The sequence below is a fragment of the Hypanus sabinus genome, chromosome 1 (assembly GCF_030144855.1).
Source record: "Hypanus sabinus isolate sHypSab1 chromosome 1, sHypSab1.hap1, whole genome shotgun sequence".
Classification (NCBI taxonomy): Eukaryota; Metazoa; Chordata; class Chondrichthyes; order Myliobatiformes; family Dasyatidae; genus Hypanus; species Hypanus sabinus.
Genome location: NC_082706.1, coordinates 168,281,573 through 168,302,208, shown reverse-complemented (window position 1 = coordinate 168,302,208; position 20,636 = coordinate 168,281,573). Strand labels below are relative to the sequence as shown.

General features: G+C 41.1%; 1 protein-coding gene across 12 annotated transcripts in view; it reads left to right on the top strand.

The window, feature by feature from the left end:
* alkal1 (ALK and LTK ligand 1) overlaps positions 1-16,641 on the top strand; it is an 85,873-nt gene extending 69,232 nt beyond the window's left edge. For 11 of the 12 annotated variants that reach the window (XM_059980906.1, XM_059980884.1, XM_059980846.1 and 8 more), the window contains 2 exons: positions 7,266-7,341; positions 15,571-16,641. In XM_059980906.1, coding sequence (XP_059836889.1) covers positions 7,266-7,330 — 65 coding nt within the window. In that variant the 3' untranslated portion in view covers positions 7,331-7,341; positions 15,571-16,641. The remainder of the gene's footprint in view (positions 1-7,265; positions 7,342-15,570) is intronic. The other variant, XM_059980855.1, reaches the window with a different exon arrangement.
* The last annotated feature ends 3,995 nt before the right edge of the window (positions 16,642-20,636 follow it).

The following is a 20,636-nucleotide window of genomic DNA, read 5'->3' as shown; positions in this document are numbered from 1 at the left end:
AGGTTTCACATATAATAAGCCTGTCATTTCCAGAAGCATTTTTGTGGCCTTCTTTGAATCCTCTTCAATGTCAACACATCCTTTCTTAGAGAAGGGGCTCCAAACTGCTCACAATACTTTTAAGTGAGGCCTCACCAGGGCCTTGTAAAGCTTCAGCATCACATCCTTGTTTTATATTCTAGGCTGCTCAACCAGCACGTTAACCTTTAACGTGAGGAATCTGAACTCGCCTTTTAGATAATAGTCTGTGCTTTTGTTCTTTCACCAAAGTGAATAGCAGTAGTAGTAGTCTCTCGCGAATGACCATATACTTATTGACTCTGTTTTCCATCTGCCAATTCTTTGCCCATTCTTCTAATCCAGTCTTTCTCAACTGCTTTTCCCTGGAGGAATCCTTGAAATATGCAGGACCCCCTGCTTAAAAATGATTATATTTACCATTCATGGTATATTAGCGTGATCAGCAAGTTGTAGATATAATAATCCAAAAATAATTGTCAATATTCTGTTGAGTAGAGACTGAATTTTTAACAAACCTTTCTTGAAAAGAACCAGCTTAGCTTACCTTTCTTGAAGTTAATCTCTTTCTTTCCCTTTCATAAATTTTAAAAATTCATATGGCAAACATAATAAATTTCTGTTAAATAACAGGCTTAAGCCAAAATAGGATTTAATTTTTCTAAAGGTAGGCTTGGTAGATTTAATTAAATAAAGGTGGTAAATTGATTTTAATTAATGCTATTTACAACCTGAACATTTATTGGCAAAAATAGTAAATGTACTAAAAAACCATAAACCAAAGCAATATGAATGAAAATATAGCCTAAGACACAATTTTATACAAGATTTTGAAAAAACATTTTCTTACTTAGTAACATGATCAGGCTCAAATATAGGCCTAGCATGCGAAACCTGTGCTTGGCTTTTTGCTCCACAAATACTCCGTTCTGGGTCAAACTTGAGGTAAGCACACTCGCGTTTCACCTTCAACTGAAATGAGATGATTTCAATCCTTGCTTTTGATGCCTGTTAAACAAGAAAAAGCTTGCTTACACATGTAAGACGTTGAAACCTACAGCAAAATGTTCATTGCTTTCCTATGAATGGCAGGATGCTCTTCTTTCACAGAAATCCAGAATTGTACGGGGGCCGTTCAGTAAATCTCATCTTGAGTGCACAATCAGACTGCATCTCACAAAGTTCTTCCTCTTCTCTCAAAGTCAAGTTCTCAGGCTGGGCAGAAGATTTGGAGAAAGGGTCCCTCTCCCAATCATACACTTGTGTTGAATAAGAGGAAAATACTGTTCCATTTTGTTCTGCAGTTCTTCCAGGTGATTTTCAAAAGGACTCGAGACTTTCTGATATATTTCCTCACTCTCAAGCCCAAGCAGCAGTGGAAGCACTTCAAGATTTCCTTTTGCAACAGGATTTTTCCAAAGATTCAGTTTCCTTTTTAAATCCAAGAATTTTGTAACTTGAAGACAAACCATTTTCTCCAGGGCCTTGCAGGGACTTGTTCAGCTGGTTCATGAGATGAAAAATGTCTGCTAAGTAGGCTAGTTTCTGCAGCCATTCTTCATCTTCAAAGCACTCAGCAAGATCTGGCCCATTATTTTCTTGAAAGAACTCCTGCAATTCACCTTTGAGCTTAAATACCCTTCCTCTGCTAAGCCCCCAAATTTCTGTATGTAGTTCTTTGTCCACGTTTTCACATAGTTTTTTAAACATTTTCAAGCAAATGTGTCTTTGTTTAGAATTAAGAATTTATTTAAATCTTACATCCATCCCCAACACGAGGAAGTAAAAATCTTTGCGTTATGACTCCATTGCAATATACAGATATGTGAATTTAAAAGTCTAATGGCTTGTAGAAAGAATCTGTTCTGTAGCCTCTTGGTCTTAGCTTTAACGCTGTGGTGGCGTTTACCAGACTGAAGCAGCTGAAACAGTTTATGATTGGGGTGACTGGTGTCGTGATGATCTTACATGCCTTCTTTCTGCATCTGCTGCTATAAATGTCCTCGGTTGAGGGAAGTTCGCATCCACAGATGTGTTGGGCTGTCCATACCCACTCTCTGTAGTGCCCAGTGAACAAAGTTAGTGCTGTTCTGTACTAGGCAGTGATACAGCCAATCATTATGCTCTCAATGGTGCCCTTGGAGAAGGTATTGAGTATTTGTGGGGTCCATGCTGTACTTCTTCAGTCGCCCGAGATGAAAGAGACTCTATTGTGCATTTTTTACACACAGCTGTTGTGTACAGTCCAGGTGAGATCATCGGTGATGTGTATACCAAAGAACTTGAAACCACTCACCTTCTCAACTGCAGACCCATTGATGATGTTCAGGCCGAGCCTGTCTCCATTCCTCCTGTAAACCATCATTAGCTCTTTTGTTTTTTGGGCATTGAAGGAGAGATTGTTACCTGGTACCACTGTGTCAGGGTGTCAACCTCTCCTTTGTAGGCTGGCTCATTACCGCTAGAAATAAGGCCAATCAAAGTCGTGTCATCTGCGAATTTGATCAGTAGAGTGGAGCTGTGTGTGGCAGTACAGTCGTGGGTGTAAGGGAGTAGAGAAGGGGACCCGAATCCTGGGGAGAAGCCGTGTTAAGTGTCGGAGGGGCAGAGATGAGGGAGCCCATCCTTCCCACCTTTCAGCAATCTGATAGGAAGTTTTAGGATCCAGCTGCACAAGGTGGGGTGCAGGCCGAGGTCTCTGAGCTTCCTGTCAAGACTGGAGGGAATTATGGTGTTGAATGCTGAACTGTAGTCCAAGAGCATCATTCTAATGTATGCATCCCTCTTCTCCAGCTGAATGAGGACAGCGTGTAGTGCTGTGGTTATGGCATCGTTGGTAGACAGGTTCTGTCAGTAGGCGAATTGTGGGGGTCCCAGTGTGTGTGGTAGTATGCTGCAGATGTAGTCTTTAACAAGCCTCTCAATATATTTTAGCAAGGCATTTGATAAGGTACCCCATGCAAGGCGTATTGAGAAAGTAAGGAGGCATGGGAACCGAAGGGACATTATGGATCCAGAACTGACTTGACCACAGAAGGCAAAGAGTGGTTGTAGACAGGTCATATTCTGCATGCAGGCCGGTGACCAGTGGTTTGCCTCAGGGATCTGTTCTGGGACCCCTACTCTTTGTGATTTTTATAAATGACCTGGATGATGGAGTGGAGGGATTGGTTCTTAAATTTGCTGATGACACAAAGGTTGGGGCTGTTGTGCATAGTCTGGAGGGCTGTCAGAAGTTACAAAGGGACAATGATAGGATGCAAAACTGGGCTGAGAAGTGGCAGATGGAGTTCAACCCAGAAAAGTGTGAAGTGGTTCACTTTGGTAGGCCAAGTATGATGAATATAGCATTAATGGTAAGACTCTTGGCAATGTGGAGGATCAGAGGGATCTTGGGGTCTGAGTCCATAGGACACTCAAAACTGCTATGCAGGTTGACTCTGTGATTAAGAAGGCATACGGTGCATTGGCCTCCATCAATCGACGGATTGAGTTTAGGAGCCGAGAGGTAATGTTGCAGCTACATAGGACCCTGGTCAGACCCCACTTGGACTACTATGCTCAGTTCTGGTTGCCTCACTACAGGAAGGATGTGGAAGCCATAGAAAAGGTGCAGAGGAGATTTACAAGGATGTTGCCTGGATTGGGGAGCATGCCCGATGAGAATAGATTGAGTGAACTCGACCTTTTCTCCTTGGAGCGACAGAGGATGAGAGGTGACCTGATAGAGGTGTACAAGATAATGAGCGGCACTGATTGTATGGATAGTCAGAGGCTTTTCCCCAGGGCTGAAGTGGGTAGCAGGAGAGGGCATACTTTTAAGGTGCTTGGAAGTAGGTACAGAGGAGATGTCAGAGGTAAGTTTTTTGCGCAGCGTGTGGTGAGTGCATGGAATGGGCTGCCAGCAGCGGTGGTGGAGATGGAAATGACAGGGTCTTTTAAGAGACTCCTGGATGGCTACATGGAGCTCAGAAAATAGAGGGCTATGGGATAAGCCTTGGTAGTTCTAAGGTAAGGACATGTTCAGCACAGCTTTGTGGGCCAAATGGCCTGTATTGTGCTGTAGGTTTTCTATGTTTCTATGTTTCTATTTGCTTATAATTGAGGTGAGCGTGACAGGGCAGCGATTGTTCAGGCATGCTACCTTGGTTTTCTTAGGTACAGGGACCATGATGGACAATTTGAAACAGGAGGGCATTTCACACTGGGAGGAGATTAGAAATGTCCATAAACACACCAGCCAGCTGTTCAGCACACACTTTAAGAACGTGCACATTTAAGAAAGTTTGCCATTTCTAGCATCATCAAGAGCTTTTTTCCTTTTCTCTCCAAGAGTTTTTGACATCAGTACCTCTCTGTGAAGAAAGCACTGTGTCATGACAACATCAGAATTTTCTTTTTTCACTCAAAGAAAGGAGCCTCTCATGGAGCCAACCACTGACGAGGCACCTTCAGTACAGATGTCAACACAATTCTTCCAAGGCAGCTCTTTTGTTTTCAGATATGAAGACAAAACATTAAATATATCTTGGCCTTTGCTTGTTTCTGACAACTTTTTGCAGCAGATCCAAATCCAAATTGAGCATCCATTGAATCACCGAAAGCTTGTGAAAATATTTATTTATTTAGAGATACAACTAGATTAGACCCTTCTGCACTGCCCAGCAACCCACCGATTTAACCCTGGCACAATCACAGAACAATTCACAATAACCAGTTTAGCTACTAACTGGTACATCTTTGGACTGTAGGAGGAAACCAGAACACCCAGAGGAAACCCACACGTTCACAGTGAGGACGTTCAAATGTTTTACAGATGACGTCAGAACTGAACTCTGAACTACAACTCCCCAAGCTATGATAGCGTGCGTTAACTACTATGTCACCAGGGCATTACCACAGTATTTATCTTAAATAAAACCTGTATATATAATTTTAAATGAGAGGAGATTGTGCATACCATTATATTCATGAACAATACTGCACGATGTATTCATAACTCTAGATAGATTGTGTAGGTAAGAAGCAGAGTACCGAAACCTATGCAGCAAGTAGCTTCATGTGTCATTGAATTAGTACTTATGAAATATTTTCCAGTAGACAGGAAAAAAGTTAAAGAAAGCTAAAATGTTTTGAACAGAGACATTTTACTTCCAAACTTAAGAAATTAAATTTCTGATGTTAGAATTCAATCTGTCATGAGAAACCAGCATAATCGTGCAAAATGCAGAAGAGAAAGAATTGTTCAGTCATGGGGAAAGGATCAAGGGAATAGAGCTAATTAACAATTCTCTTACAGTTTTGATCAGAATACAAGTGAAACTGTTATCAGATAGTTGCTCTCTCAGTTCCTATTGAAGTAACGCAGGGCTCAGTTAAATCAATCCATTGTGTTTTGCCAAATACATCATCTTTCATGCTCCTCTTTTGCAATAAAAGCAGTGTTGTGTATCAAATTTATGGAGTCTAACTTTCCTGATGCCTCAAAATAAAAGAATTACCACTGCTCTCACTTAAATCTCTGACACTTCACCTGTTTTACAAGAAGTTTTCCTTAATAAAAGAGTGAATCTGGCAACAATGAAAATATTAATCTTTTTATAACATTAAAATTAATGGGTGGCAAGGTATTGTAGCGGTTAGCACAGCACTTACAGCACCAGTGATTCAGGTTCAGTTCCTGCCGCTGTCTGAAAGGAGTTTGTATGTTCTCCTCATGACCTCATGGGTTTTGTCCGGGTGCTCTGGTTTCCTCCCACAGTCCAGAGGCACACTGGCTGGTAGGCTAATTGCTCATTGTAAATTTTCCCATCATTAGGCTAGGGTTAAATCATTGCTGGACTGCATGGGTCAAAGGGCTGGAAGGGCCTGTTCCTCTCTGTACATTAATAAACAGATGATATAGTACAGGGTGTTGATCTATAAGAATCAGTTAACATCTCAGTGTGAATGGTTTTCAGACTGCTATAACATTGTCATTGTGTTATAGAATTTACTTGGATCTTTTCTTGCAAATAATTTCACAATATGGCTTTAATAGCACTTTTTAAAAATACACTGTGTATATGAATGCCATATTACACAGAGGGAATGTCCTTTGATATTTCATACCCATTCTTCACAGAGAGAAGAAAACAGAAAAAATTAAAAGAAGATTATTGCCTAGAAACTGGATTTCCCTCACAAATTGTGTGATAAGTGAATATTAGTAGTACTATTTCTACCCAATTAAGGGATCTTTAGAAAACTGTGAAACTGTTGAAATTTATGTTTTTAAGCATTGTTTGCATATTTTCTCCCATCTTTGGTGTGTTGGAATGCAGTTTTCATCATTCCCAATGGCAGTTTCCTGCAGAGATAACAACTGCTTTCCTCTTGCCATTGGATGTCACGGGAAGCATCTCACCCTTCATGATAGCCTAAGCAACAGTACAAAGGCTATCGTGGAAGAAGAGAAAATACAGGATGGTGAGGATATATATCTTTACTGTCTAGCCAATCTCCTCTCCTGATACCAATATAATGCAGGGAGTCTTTGTTCTTTGTTGTGCACAGAGTTGGAGAAGTGCTACATCTCTGTGAGGGCAGCAGAGGGAAACATTTTCCCTCTATGTTGTACTGCCAGCCTTCCTTCACTTTACCTTTTGTTTCCCATGAATTACTAAGTGTCAGAAGTGGCTGGAGTTAGTCAGGTTCCAACGGACGAGATGCCTTATTACCATCCTTATTAGATTTCTAGTTCTGTGAAAATGAAGCTTGAGTCTTGAGCTGTGATTGAGTTTCAGGCTGACGTGTTGCGCCTGCAAGTATGAGAATTGTCTTTACACTCCCAACACCCCAGTAGTATAATCATTACTAATCCACGTATTTGATAGGTGAAGTGCATTTGCCAATTTAGCGTTATAACACATCAATACTACGTCACAGGTCGAAAGGACATTAGAACATCTCAAATTTTAAAACACTAGACACGGTTGTAGGTGATTAATTTTAATCTAGTGCTGTTGATGAAAATCTGATTGTACCTGTTTAAATTTGGTAAAATAAACTTATGTGTAATTCATACTTGTGTACCAGGAGATCCAAATTTTATTCATGGTACCTAACCTTCTGGTATTTCACCTAACCATAACATTTTAATTTAAAAAAACTTCAATAATTCAAAGATATTTTGATTAATGTTGTTCACAGAATTGTTTTATAAACATTAAATTATGCAATGCTATTTTGTTTTTTTAATGTTTCAGATTACAAAAGATGTGCAAGGTTGCTTACAAGATTAGCTGTGAGTCCTTTATGTACACAACCCTAAATATTTTCCATGTAAGTATATATGTGTGAAATGTTTGTAGCAGTAGAGGCTGACATTTCTTTACCCATGAGAGCAAATGTTGAAGCATTTAGGGTTGAGGAAGGATCAGTAACTCAATTAATTTTAAATATTTGCAATATTTCCAGGGTTCATTTTCACTGCAAACACTTTGAACATTTAAGGTGTGCATCCTCTGTTTGAATATTTGCCATAATGAATAAAAAACCATTCTTGACATATTAGAATAAACAACTCCAAATTACCTCTAATGTGTCTAGTCTAAATTTTCAAAACACTTCATTTAATGAAATGTTACCCAGGACTGCGCTCCTATCACAATTCAGGCTAATTTGTAATACTTCCATTGTTCTGTGTGATCTGCCTCCTTGTGTATTAAAGGTGGTAGATGTTTGTGAAGAAGTAGAGGACAAGTAAAGGGCTCTACATTGGTGTTAAGTACGTTGTGCGAATATACAGTATATAATCTATTTGTGCATTGGAATTAGTGCATGTTGTTAAACTGATGTCACTGTAAGTATATATTAATTTAATGGACAACATGTCATGGTGAGAGAGGAAGATGGTGGAAAGTCCAGGTGTTAGGTCCTGGCTGAAAATGGTGCCAGGTTTGGAATGCACCACTTTTATGTGGGACTAGGAAGGAAGGTGCAATGTTGTTACATTGTTCAGAGAGCAAGCCTTCTTCTTTTCACTCATGGTATCAAACAATCTGCTGCTGGTACCCAGCAGACTGAGCAATACCTTCTCAGGCGGAGACAGTCAATGAGGGTGGCTGCATCAGTAGTGGGAGAGGAGAGAGAAGATAGTAGAAAGAGGAGAGAGGTTGTTGTAAGACAGGGGCAAGTAAGTGACTATTGGAACAAGGAAGGATGAAACATGGAGTCAGGTAGGGGAGAGATAGAGTTCTCCAAACTTCTGTTTGGAGACTGAAGTAGGTGAGTGATAGGTGGAGGCAGAAGGAGCTTGGTGGGGGGTGGGTAAATTCAAGAGCAGATAGGATGTGGTCTAACCAGAGTTGTATGGAGTTGCAACAGTATCTCATGACTCTTCAACTCAATGCCATGACTAATGAAGTCCAACTCACCATACACCTTCCTAACCTCCTTATCAACTTGTGTTGCAACTTAAAAGGATTCATGGATTTAAGTCCCAAGATACCTCAGCCCTTCACACTGTTAAGAATCTTGCCTTTAACCCTGTATGGTGCTTTCAGGTCTGGCAAAAGATACACTGTGCTTTGAGAGGAAAGGCAGGTCAGTAGAAGGTTAGAGTGGCTCATTTGGTAAAAAATCAAATCAAATCCTTGGAAAGAGGTGTCACAGGTTCAGAAGATGTAGAATCCTTGTGAGTAGAGATAAGATCGGGAGTTATATACAGACTGTGGGCCACTAATCAGGATGTAGGATACAGATTACAACGGAAGATCGAAAAGACGTAAAAAGAGGAATGTTGCAATAGTTTTGGAGGATTTCACCATGCAGGTAGATTGGGAAAATTAGGTTGGTGCTGGATCCTAAGAGAGGGATTGTCTGTGGGATGGCATTTAGAGTAGCTTGTGGTTGAGCCCACTAGGAGAAAGGCAATTCTGGATTGGGTGTTGGTAATGAACCAGATCTGATGGGAACCCTTAGGAAGCTTGAACATAATATGACGACATGCAGTTTGAGAGGGAGAAGCAAAAGCCAGATGTATTGGTATTACAGTGGAGTAAAGAGAATTACAGAGGTGTGAGACAGGAGCTGACTGAAGTTGATCAGAAGAGGGGACAAGCAGGGATGATGGCAGAACAGCAATGGCTGGAGTTTCGTGGAGAAATTCAGAAGGTACAGGGTAGATACACCCCAAAGAAGACGAAGGATTCCAAAGGGAGAATGAGGCAACCATGGCTGATAAGGGAAGTCAAAAACAGCATAAAAACAAAAGAGTGAGCATACAATGTAGAAAAATAGTGGGAAGTTAGAGGATTTGGAACTGTCTGTTGATAGGAGGAACCAGCTGAGGAGGGAAGAAAGTTCTGGGGTAAAGTGACTGGCAGCTGATAAGTGGAGACAGATGAAGAGAGGGAGAAAGAGAGAGAGAGGAGGGAGAAAAAAAGCCAATGGAGACAAATTGAGGAGGGCTGGCTGGAGGTAGAGACAAAGGCTGGAAAATGATGCGGAGATGCAAGGGACTATAGATGCTTAAGTCTGATAAATAAAGAAGACGATAAGTGGAACCAGATTAGGGAAGGATAACGAGCAGATGGAACAAAATAATGGAGTGAGTGATATTACTGGGTGACAGGAATGCCTAAAGTTTAAATTGTATTTTGATATTTTTTAACAGATCTCATATTAGCTTGAAAACTAGAAAACTAAAGCTAATTTTCTTATTATCTTAAATCGATGGTCTAGTGAATGCTTCTGGAACCATTTAGGTTTTATTCTAAATCCCCAGAATCCTGGAAAAATTGTGCAGATGGGTGAACAGTCATTAAAATGCAAATGGGGTATAGCCTAAAATTATATCTCTGTAGGTGTATGCAAGAATTGTTAGAGTTGCCATACCAAGGTCCTGGATAACTTTGGAGTTACAGGAAGATTCAATGAATGGCTATTAGCAGGCAAGGCCTACCTACTTAGAACTTAGGAGATGCAAATGATTATCAATCTGAATTATTAGACAATAGACAATAGACAGTAGGTGCAGGAATAGGCCATTCAGCCCTTCTAGCCAGCACCGCCATTCTCTGTGATCATGGCTGATCATACACAATCAGTACCCCGTTCCTGCCCTCTCCCCATATCCCTTGACCCAGCTATCTATAAGAGCTCTATCTAACTCACTATTGAATACAACCAGAAACTTGGCCTCCACTGCCTTCTGGGGCAGAGCATTCCACATATCCACCGCTCTCAGGGTGAAAAAGTTTTTCCATATCTCTGTCCTAAATGGCCTACTCCTTATTCTTAAACTGTGGCCTCTAGTTCTGGACTCACCCATCAGCGGGAACATGCTTCCTTCCTCTAGTGTGTCCAATCCCTTAGTAATGTATGTTTCAATCAGATCCCCTCTCATCCTTCTAAATTCCAGTGTATACAAGCCCAGTCGCTCCAATCTTTCAACATATGACAGTCCTGCCATTCCGGGAATTAACCTTGTGAACCTACGCTGCACTCCCTCAATAGCAAGAATGTCCTTCCTCAGATTTGAAGACCAAAACTGCACACAATACTCCAGGTGGGGTCTCACCAGGGCCCTGTACAGCTGCACTGTATTAAACTCAACAACACTGTAATTATTACTGCATAGCTACCAGAGATATAATTGGAAAAGCCATCAGCTGCTGAGGATGTACTTCATGTGTGGAGACAGAAATACAGGTTTCTTTTATTCCATAATGTTCAGTGCCCTTAGAATGGTTGTGGTGTTCACAGCATAAGACAGCAGAAGGTCTAGGTGCCTGCAGTGTAAGTCCTGAAGGAATATGGGGAAAGTAGCAATGAAGAATGTAATATTGAGGAAATTGCAGCTAAGATTTCAAGTTTGCCTTTATTAATGCAAAATTCATACAGGTGGCCATCATAGACCTACATGCCACCAATCATTCTTTGCTATTCCATCCATTTTACGTCACTCCAAACAACCAATCATGTCTTAGAAATCTGTTGCATTGGTCATTGCTTTTTCATGCCTTTTCAAGCAAAATCATACGTGATTTGTCACATTTAGATCAAGAATCCAATGTTTGAGGGGTAGTAATGTTCCTGAACCTTGAGAGTCCTGAGGCTCCTGTACCTTCTTCCTGATGCCAACAGTGAGAAGCAAGCATGGCCTGGGTAGTAGGGTCCTTGATGATGGATGTTGCTTTCCTGTGACACTGTTTTGTGTAGTATTCACAATGGTGGGGAGGGCTTTACCCATGATAGACTATCCACTACATTTTAAACGATTTTCCTTTCAAGGGCATTGATGTTTCCTTATTAGGCTGTGATGTAACCACTCAATATACTCTCCACTACACATCTATGGAAGTTTATCAAGCTTTAGATGTCATGCTGAATCTTTGCAAACTTCTAAGGAAGTAGAGGCACTGTTATACTTTCTCTGTAATTGCACTTACGTGCTGGGCCCAGGACAGTTCCTCCAAAATAATAACACCAAGGAATTTAAAGCTGCTGACACTGTCCTCTTCTGATCCCCTGATGAGGACCTGCTTTTGAATAAAATATTTCCTTTAAAGAATGGAAGCATATATATCTTTCCACTTTGGATTTCCCATGCCAGTCTCCCTCCTTCTCCTCCACTTGTTCCAGCAGGAAGCATCAGTGCCCAGCACCCACCAAGCAAGCATTAGCAAAGCCCCAAGTGAGAGACATGATCTGCAGTCTAAAAACTATTGTTCATGTAACAATACAACAGGCTTTCTCTCTCACTAACAGGTGACAGAGAGATGCCACCTTTTCCACAGAACGTGTTTAAACCAATTAAACAGTCGCTGTTATGCAGTTACAGTCTGCTTTGTCACTTATATTCAGACTTTCTCCAACTTGCGAATCAGCAGCAAACTTTCCCCCACAACAGAGAGAGGGGGGGGGGGGGGCCTCCGACAGCGGCATCTGCAGTCGTGATGCCTCAGTCAGTGACACCAGCTTGGAACTGGTTTGTCACCAGGGCTGCAGGGCCTCAACCCAAAGGTGTGTATCTTCCGGGCCACATCCTAGGGATACTGGAAAAACGGCTGGTCAGAGAGCTCTGCGAGTGGGTACCACTGCTATAAAAAATTGCAGCTTGAGTGCAACTGGAGGTCACAGACTCCAGCCGAATCCGATTCCCCTTAAAAAGAAGAAACAAGACATTAAAGAAAAGAAATTAAAGCTACTTCGCAGATCAGCTGGAAGAAGCTGCCTTCTGGTGACATCTGAGCTCTGCCTAATGCTGAGGAATAACATCAGGTCCTTTGGTCCTGAAGGAAAAATGCTTTGTTTATTGGAGAAATGAAAGTGAAATGTGGAAACCAAATTCCAATCTCATGGAATAATTGCATTACACCAAACAAAAATAATTAATAAATAACAAACATAAATATGAAACCTTTGTAACCAAAAGAATTGTCAGTCATCCTGTCTCTGTACATTGGTCGTTTGCCTCCCAGTTAAATCTTTAGGCTAGCAGACAATTAAAGGGGATGACTAGTAAGTCCCATCACAAAGATGACTGGCACTCTCAGCACAATGATATAATGTTAATGTAGCCAGTTTTTCCATTTGACCCAAGCACTGGATCTTCACTATAGGGCACATGTTCCAGATATGATGCCCACCTTGCCCGTGTCCCTGGTGCTAGATACTTTCTTTATTTTCTATTACTTTCCATTCAATAATGTCCATAACGTTTAGATACTTTCATCAAATCAAATGCTTCCCCTCTGTTTCCAGATCACATCAGAATAGATTATTCAGACCCTTGGGCACTCACTATCATTCCAAATTATAATAGCTACTCTGAGCCTCAAGCCCATTTACTCAAAATTATCATTTTGAATATTGTTTGGCTGGGAAAAAGTGGAAGGAACAGGGAGAGAATGTTAGCATTCCAGTCATAGGGTGTGGTTTTATGGATTCAATGACCAGTGTGATTTGTAGAAAGCTGTTAGATTAATGAATAAGTCCATGGGGAAGGAATGGAAAGACAAAGAAAAGAACTGGTAGTAAGAAAGGTGATGGAAAAAAACGTGAGAGGCCAGGGAATAGAGGAAATTTGCAAAGTCTTGACATTGTGTGTTTGCAAAAAAAAAGTTTTGGTGAACCAGAATGGTTGTAAGGATGCACACTGTGCATTCCCACTGTATTCCATTCGCAATATTCCTCCCCAGACTATGGAACATAGAAATCTACAGCACATTACAGGCCCTTGAGCTGACCATGTAACCTACTCTCGAAACTGCCTAGAATTACCCTACTGCATAGCCCTTTATTTTTCTAAGCTCCATGTACCTCTGAAAAGACCCTGTTGTATTTATCTCCACCACTGACACTGGCAGAGCATTCCACGCACCCACCACTCTCTTTGTTAAAAACTTACCTCTGCCATCCCCTTAGTACCTATTCCCAAGTACCTTAAAACTATGCCCCCTCATGTTAGCCACTTCAGCTCTGGGGAAGTGCTTCTAGCTATCCACATAATCAATGCCTCTCATCATCTTATGCACCTCTATCAGGTCACCTCTCAACCTGCGTTGCTCCAAGGGGAAAAGGCCGAGTTCACTCAACCTGCCCTCATGGGGCGTGCTGTCCAATCCAGGCAACATCCTTGTAAATCTCCTCTGCACTCTTTCTATAATATTCACATCCTTCCTGTAGTGAGGTGATCAGAACTGAACACAGAACTCCGAGTGGGGTCTGATCAAGGTCTTACATAACTACAGCATTACCTCACAGCTCTTGAACTCAGTCACATGGTTGATGAATGCCAACACACCATACGTCTTCTTAGCAACACTGTCAACCTGCGCAGCAGCTTTGAGTGTCCTCATGTCCTATGGACATAGACCCCAAGGTCTCTTTGATCTGCCACGCTGCCAAGAGTCTCATCATCGATACTAGTCTATCTTGAAATTTGACCTACCAAAATGAACCACTTCACACTTTTCCATCTGCCATTTCTCAGCCCAGTTCTGCAACATATTGATGTTCTGCTGTAACCTCTGACAACCCTGTAGACTATTCACAAAAGCCCCAACCTTTGTGTCATCAACAGTCTTACTAACCCACCCTTCTACTTCTTCATCCAGGTCATTTATAAAAATCACAAAGAGGGGGGGTCCCAGAACAGACACCTGCAGAACACCACTGGTCACCAAACCCCATACAGAATACAAACCAACTACAACCACCATTTGCCTTAAGTGGGCAACCCAATTCTGGATCCACAAAACAAGGTCTCCTTGGATTTCATGTCTCCTTACTTTCTGAAGGAGCTTTGCATGGGGAGCCTTACTGAAATCCATATACACTACATTCATTGCTCTACCTTTGACAATGTGTTTTATTACATCTTCAAAGAATTCAATCAAGCTTGTAAGGCACAACCTGCACTTGACAAAGCCATGCTGACTATCTCTAATCAGATTATGTCTCTCCAAATGCTCATTAATCCTGCCTCTCAGGATCTTCTCCAATAACTTGCCTAGCACTGAACTAAGGCTCAATGGTTTATAATTTCCTAGGCTATCTCTACTCCCTTTCTTGAACAAGGGAACAACATTTGCAACCCTCCGATCCTCTGGTACTTCTCCTGTCCATATTGATGATGCAAAGATCATTGCAAGAGACTCAGCAATCTCCTTTCTTGCTTTCCACAGTAGCCTGGGCTGTATCTGGTCAGGTCCCAGTGACTTAACTAACTTAATGCTTTTCAAAAGCTCCAGCACATCATCTCTCTTAATGTCTCAATGCTCGTGTTTCAGTTCGCTATAAGTCATCCCCACAGTTGACAAGGTCCTTTTTCCTGGTGAATACCAAAGCAAAGTATGCATTAAATATTGCATCTGCTTGGTCCTATCCTCACACGACTTATCCTCTTGCACTTCACATACTTGTGGAATGACTTGGGGTTTTCCTTAATCCTGCTCACCAAGGCCTTCTCATGGCCTCTTCTAACTCTCCTAATTTCATTCTTAAGCTCCTTCCTGGCAACCTTGTAATTTTGTAGTTTCCTGAACCTTTCATATGTTTTTCATTTCTTCTTAAGCAGATTTTCCACATCCTTTGTACACCATGGATCTTTTACCCAACCATCCTTTCCCAGCCTCAATGGAACATACCTATACAAAATGCCATGCAAATGTTCCCTAAACATTTGCTACCTTTTTGCCATGAAATTCCCTGAGAACATCTGTTCCCAATTTATGTTCCCAAGTTCTTGCCTAATAGCATCATATTTCCCCTTATCCCCATTAAATATTTTCACAAATTGTCTGCTCCTATCCCTCTCCAGCACTGTGATTAAGGAGATGGAGTTGAGGTCACTACCTCCAAGATGCTCTCCTACTACCATGGGATTCCTGTGCTGAGGGGAAAATGCATCCCCATCACCAGCATTGGAGGATAGATTCTTATGGAACTTTGAAGCTTTAGTCTATATGGCACACAACAAATGCATACGCAGTTTACTAAGAATGATTTGCATGAGAAACAGTTTTAGTCTATTTTGTAAATTCGCATTTCTTTTTCTTGTAGACCCAAGTTGCTGAAGATGGAAATGTGTGTTGCCTCAGAAGTGCCTTTAAAGTGGATTGGAATTACAGCTGATGTTGCTTTGGTTTACAGCATTGTTTAACTGCTGAATGCTTTTTATTTACATGTAAATGTGTATGTATGAGAACATTCCACTTTTGTGTTAATTAAGCATAACTTTGATTTATAATATTATTGCATAGAAATCAAATAAACCAATTATTTATTTAAATATTTTCTATATAATTATCTGCACTGCAGATAAACAATATAAAACTGCAGAAACCCTGAGTAAAGTAGTAATTTGAATAGGTTCACAATGTATAACCTCCCTTTTTAGAGGATACTGGCAATGGACCAAGATAATAAATTTACAGCACGACAAGTTCTGTTTAACAGTAGTGCCAAAAAAGGTGATATTCTAATCTATAGGATGGAAGGTAAATCATTGTACTTATATGGGTTTTAGTTGTATAATAAAGCAGCTTACACTATTCACAAAGTTTATGATGAACAGTTAAAATGAAGATACACTAATTACCACAATAAATGTCCATTGAGCGCTTTATACTCACTGCAATTTCTATTTGGAGTTTGTCCTCCTTTTGGTGACATGGCTTCATGCTGCTAATTGAGAATGTTATGCTTTATAAGCAGTCGGTGTTGGATTATTGTGTTTTAAAGTTAAAGATTCCTCATGATCTTAAATGGGCCAATCTGATGTGCTAATTATTTTACAATGGATTATTTCATTGTATTATACCTCCTCAATTTTGTTAAGATGTTTATTTCGTTATTTGCACTGAGCTTGAATGCAATGCAATTCACTTTCTATAGGAGCTGTAAATTGAACATTATTCTCTACAAATAATAATGAAAATATTAACTTGATCTTGATACTTTAGTTCTAAAGCTCTGTTAAAATGTATTGCACATTGAGAATTTAAGCTTAATATGTACCTTGCTTTGGAATATTATCAGATAGCTCTTATGAATTACCATTGGTACTGGCACTTATGTAAAACAATGCAAATAATGTAAATATTGGAAAAAGACTGGAATACAACAATGCTGTTTGATGGAATAAATTATAGTATTAACAAATATTGTTCTAGGTATTCCTGCTCATAACTGCTTCCTAATAACAACACAATTAGCCTCGCACATTGCTGTATTGGTTATAGATGAAACATAGAAAATCCACAACGCAATACAGGCACTCTGGCCCACAAAGTTGTGCTGAACATGTCCCTACCTTAGAAATTACTAGATTTCCCCATAGCCCTCTATTTTTCTAAGCTCCATGTACCTATCAAAAAGTCTTTTAAAAGACCTTATCATATCCACCTCCACCACCGTTGCCGGCAGCCCATTCCACACACTCACCACTCTGTGTAAAAAAACTTACCCCTGACATCTGCTCTGTACCTACTCCCCAGCACATTAAACCTGTGTCCTCTTGTGGCAACCATTTCAGCCCAGGGAAAAAGTCTCCGGCTCTCCACATGATCAATGCCTCTCATCATCTTATACACCTCTATCAGGTCACCTCTCATCCTCCGTCGCTCCAAGGAGAAAAGGCCAAGTTCACTCAACCTGTTTTCATAAGGCATTCTCCCCAATCCCGGCAATATCCTTGTAAATCTTCTCTGCACCCTTTCTATGGCTTCCACATCCTTCCTGTATTGAGGCTACCAGAACTGAGCACACTGAGTGGGGTCTGACCAGAGTCCTATGTAGCTGCAACATTACCTCTCGGCTCCTAAATTCAATTCCACGATTAATGAAGGCCAATATACCGTATGCCTTCTTAACCACAGCATCAACCTGTGCAGCAGCTTTGAGTGTCCTATGGACTCCGACCCCAAGATCCCTCTGATCCTCCACACTGCCAAGCGTCTTACCATTAATACTATATTCTGCCATCATATTTGGCCTACCAAAATGAACTACTTCACACTTATCTGGGTTGAACTCCATCTGCCACTTCTCTGCCCAATTTTGCATCCTATCGATGTCCTATTGTAACCTCTGACAGCCCTCCACATTATCCACAACACCCCCAACCTTTGTGTCATCAACAAGTTTACTAACCCATCACTCCACTTCCTCATCCAGATCGTTTATAAAAATCACAAAGAGTAAGTGTCCCAGAACAGATCCCTAAGGCACACCACTGGTCACTGACCTCCATGCAGAATATGACCCATCTACAACCACTCTTTGCCTTCTGTGGGCAAGCCAGTTCTGGATCCACAAAGCAATGTCCCCTTGGATCCCATGCCTGCTAACTTTCTCAGTAAGCCTTGCATGGGTACCTTATCAAATGCCTTGCTGAAATCCATATACACTCTATCTACTGCTCTTCCTTCATCAATGTGTTTAGTCACATCCTCAAAAAATCAATCAGGCTCGTAAGGCATGACCTGCCATTGACAATGACATGCTGACTATTCCTAATCATATCATACCAAATGTTTATCAATTCTGCCTCTCAGGATCTTCTCCATCAACTTACCAACCACTGAAGAAAGACTCTTGTCTATAATTTCCTGGGCTATCTCTACTCTCTTTCTTGAACAAAGGAACACCATCTGCAACCCTCCAATCCTCTGGAACCTCGCCCTTCCCTATTGATGATTCAAAGATCATTGCCAGAGGCTCATCAATCTCCTCCCTCGCCTCCCTCTGTAGCCTGGGATACATCTCATCCAGTCCTGGCAACTTATCCAACTTGATGCTTTCTAAAATTTCCAGCACATCCTCTCTCTTAATATCCACATGCTCAGGCTTTTCAGTCTGCTGCAAGTCTGCACTACAATCACCAAGAACCTTTTCACTGAAGTGAAGTATTCATTAAGTACCTCCACTATTTCCTTTGGTTCCATACACCCTTTCCCACTGTTACACTTCATAGGTCCTATTCTTTCATGTCTTATCCTCTTGCTCTTCACATACTTGTAGAATGCCTTGGGATTTTCCTTAATCCTGGCCACCAAGGCCTTCTCGTGGCCCCTTCTGGCTCTCCTAATTTTCTTTTTAAGCTCCTTCCTATTAGCCTTATAATTTTATAGATCCCTAACATTACCCAACTCTCTGAACCTTTTGTAACCTTTTCTTTTCTTCTTGACTAGATTTATTACATCCTTTGTTCCTGTACCCTACCATAACTTCCCTGTCTCATTTGAAAGTACGTTTGCAGAACTCCACACAAATATCCCCTGAACATTTGCCACATTTCTCCCATACTTTTCCCTGAGAACATCTGTTCCCAATTTAAGTTTCCAATATCCTGCCTGATTGCCTTATAATTCCCCTTACTCCAATTAAACGCTTTTCTAACTTGTCTGCTCCTATCTCTCTCCAATGCTGTAGTACAGGAGATAGAATTCTGATCACTATCTCCAAAATGCTCTCCCACTGAGAGATTTGACACCTGACCAGGTTCATTTCCCAATACCAAATCAAGTACAGTCTCTCTTCTTGTAGGCTTATCTACATATTGTGTCAAGAAACCTTACTGAACACAATTAACAAACTCCACCCCATCTAAACCCTTTGCTCTAGGGAGATGTCAATCAATATTTGGGAAATGAAAATCCCCCATCACGACAACTCTGTTATATTGCACCTTTCTAGGATCTGTTCCCCAATCTGTTCCTCGATATCCCTGTTACTATTGGGCGGCCTATAAAAAACACTCAGTAAAGTTATTGACTCCTTCCTGTTTCTAACTTCCACCCACAGAGACTCCGTAGACAATCCCTCCATGACGTCTAAGTTTTCTGCAGCCGTGATACTACCTCTGATCAACAGTGCCAGGCCCCCACCTCTTATGCACCAAGCTTTTCCATTTTAGACGTGATCAAGGATGACTTGCTTTCACATCAGACCTGTGGGTTCTGGGGTAGATGATGAAACCATTGTAGTACCTGCAGCCTCAACAGTGGTGCTTGACGGGGTAGGAGAGTGTACGTCTTTCAGTGCTTTTGCTGGGTCTGGCCCTCGAGTCATGGAGATGTGAGCAGCTGACTGTCATCTTGGATTTCCTTTTCTACTGTGCACCACATTCTCACTGAGGATGTTGCCACAGTAAGTGCAATATTGAGCAATTTTTTCTGATCTTTCCCCACTCTTTCTTTTATAATCACACTTCCCCATCTTCAATTTCCTTCTTAAGTATCTAATAGAGAGAAAAAACTCTGAATTGCAGTAAACATACATATATGTTAAATAAGTAGTACATAAAATTTTGAAATAAAAAAGTAGTTCAATGTCCATTCAGAAATTGGATGGCGGGGGAAGAGTAGAGGAAGCTGTTCCTAAATCGTTGAGCATGTGCCTTTAGGCTCCTGCATTTCCTGATGGCAGCAATGAGAAGAGGGTATGTCGTGGGTGATGATGAATGCCACCTTTTTAAGGCTTCACTCCTTGAAGATGTCCTCAATACTATGGAGGCTAATGCCCATGATGGAGCTGACTAATTTTACAGCTCTCTGCAGCTTGGACTCCGATCAGTAGCCCCACCCCTTCCCCATCCAAGACGGTGATGCAGCCAGTTAGAATGCTCTGCAGTGTACATCTGCAGAAATTTGTTAGTGTTTTTGGTGACATACCAAATGTCTTCAAACACTCTCTTGCCTGCTTCATGGCTATATCAATATGTCGGGTCCAGGTTACATTCTCAGAAATTTTCATACCCAGAAACTTAAAATTGCTCACTCTCTCCAGTTTTTATTCCTCTATGAGGACAGGTGTGTGTATCCTCAACTTGCCCTTTCTGAAGTCCGCACTTTGGTCTTACTAATGTTGAATGCAAGGTTTTTGCTGCATCACGACTCAACCAGCTGCAATATCTTGCTGTTGTACACCATCTTGCCACTATCCGAGATTCTGCTAATAATGGTTGTATCATCAGCAAATTTATAGCTGGTAATTGAGCTGTGCCTAGCCACAGTCATGAGGTGCACCAGACTTGATTGTCAGCGAGGTGGAGATGTTATTACCAATCTGCAGGGATTATGGTCTTCCGGTTAGGGAGTTGATAGAAACATAGAAAATAGGTGCTG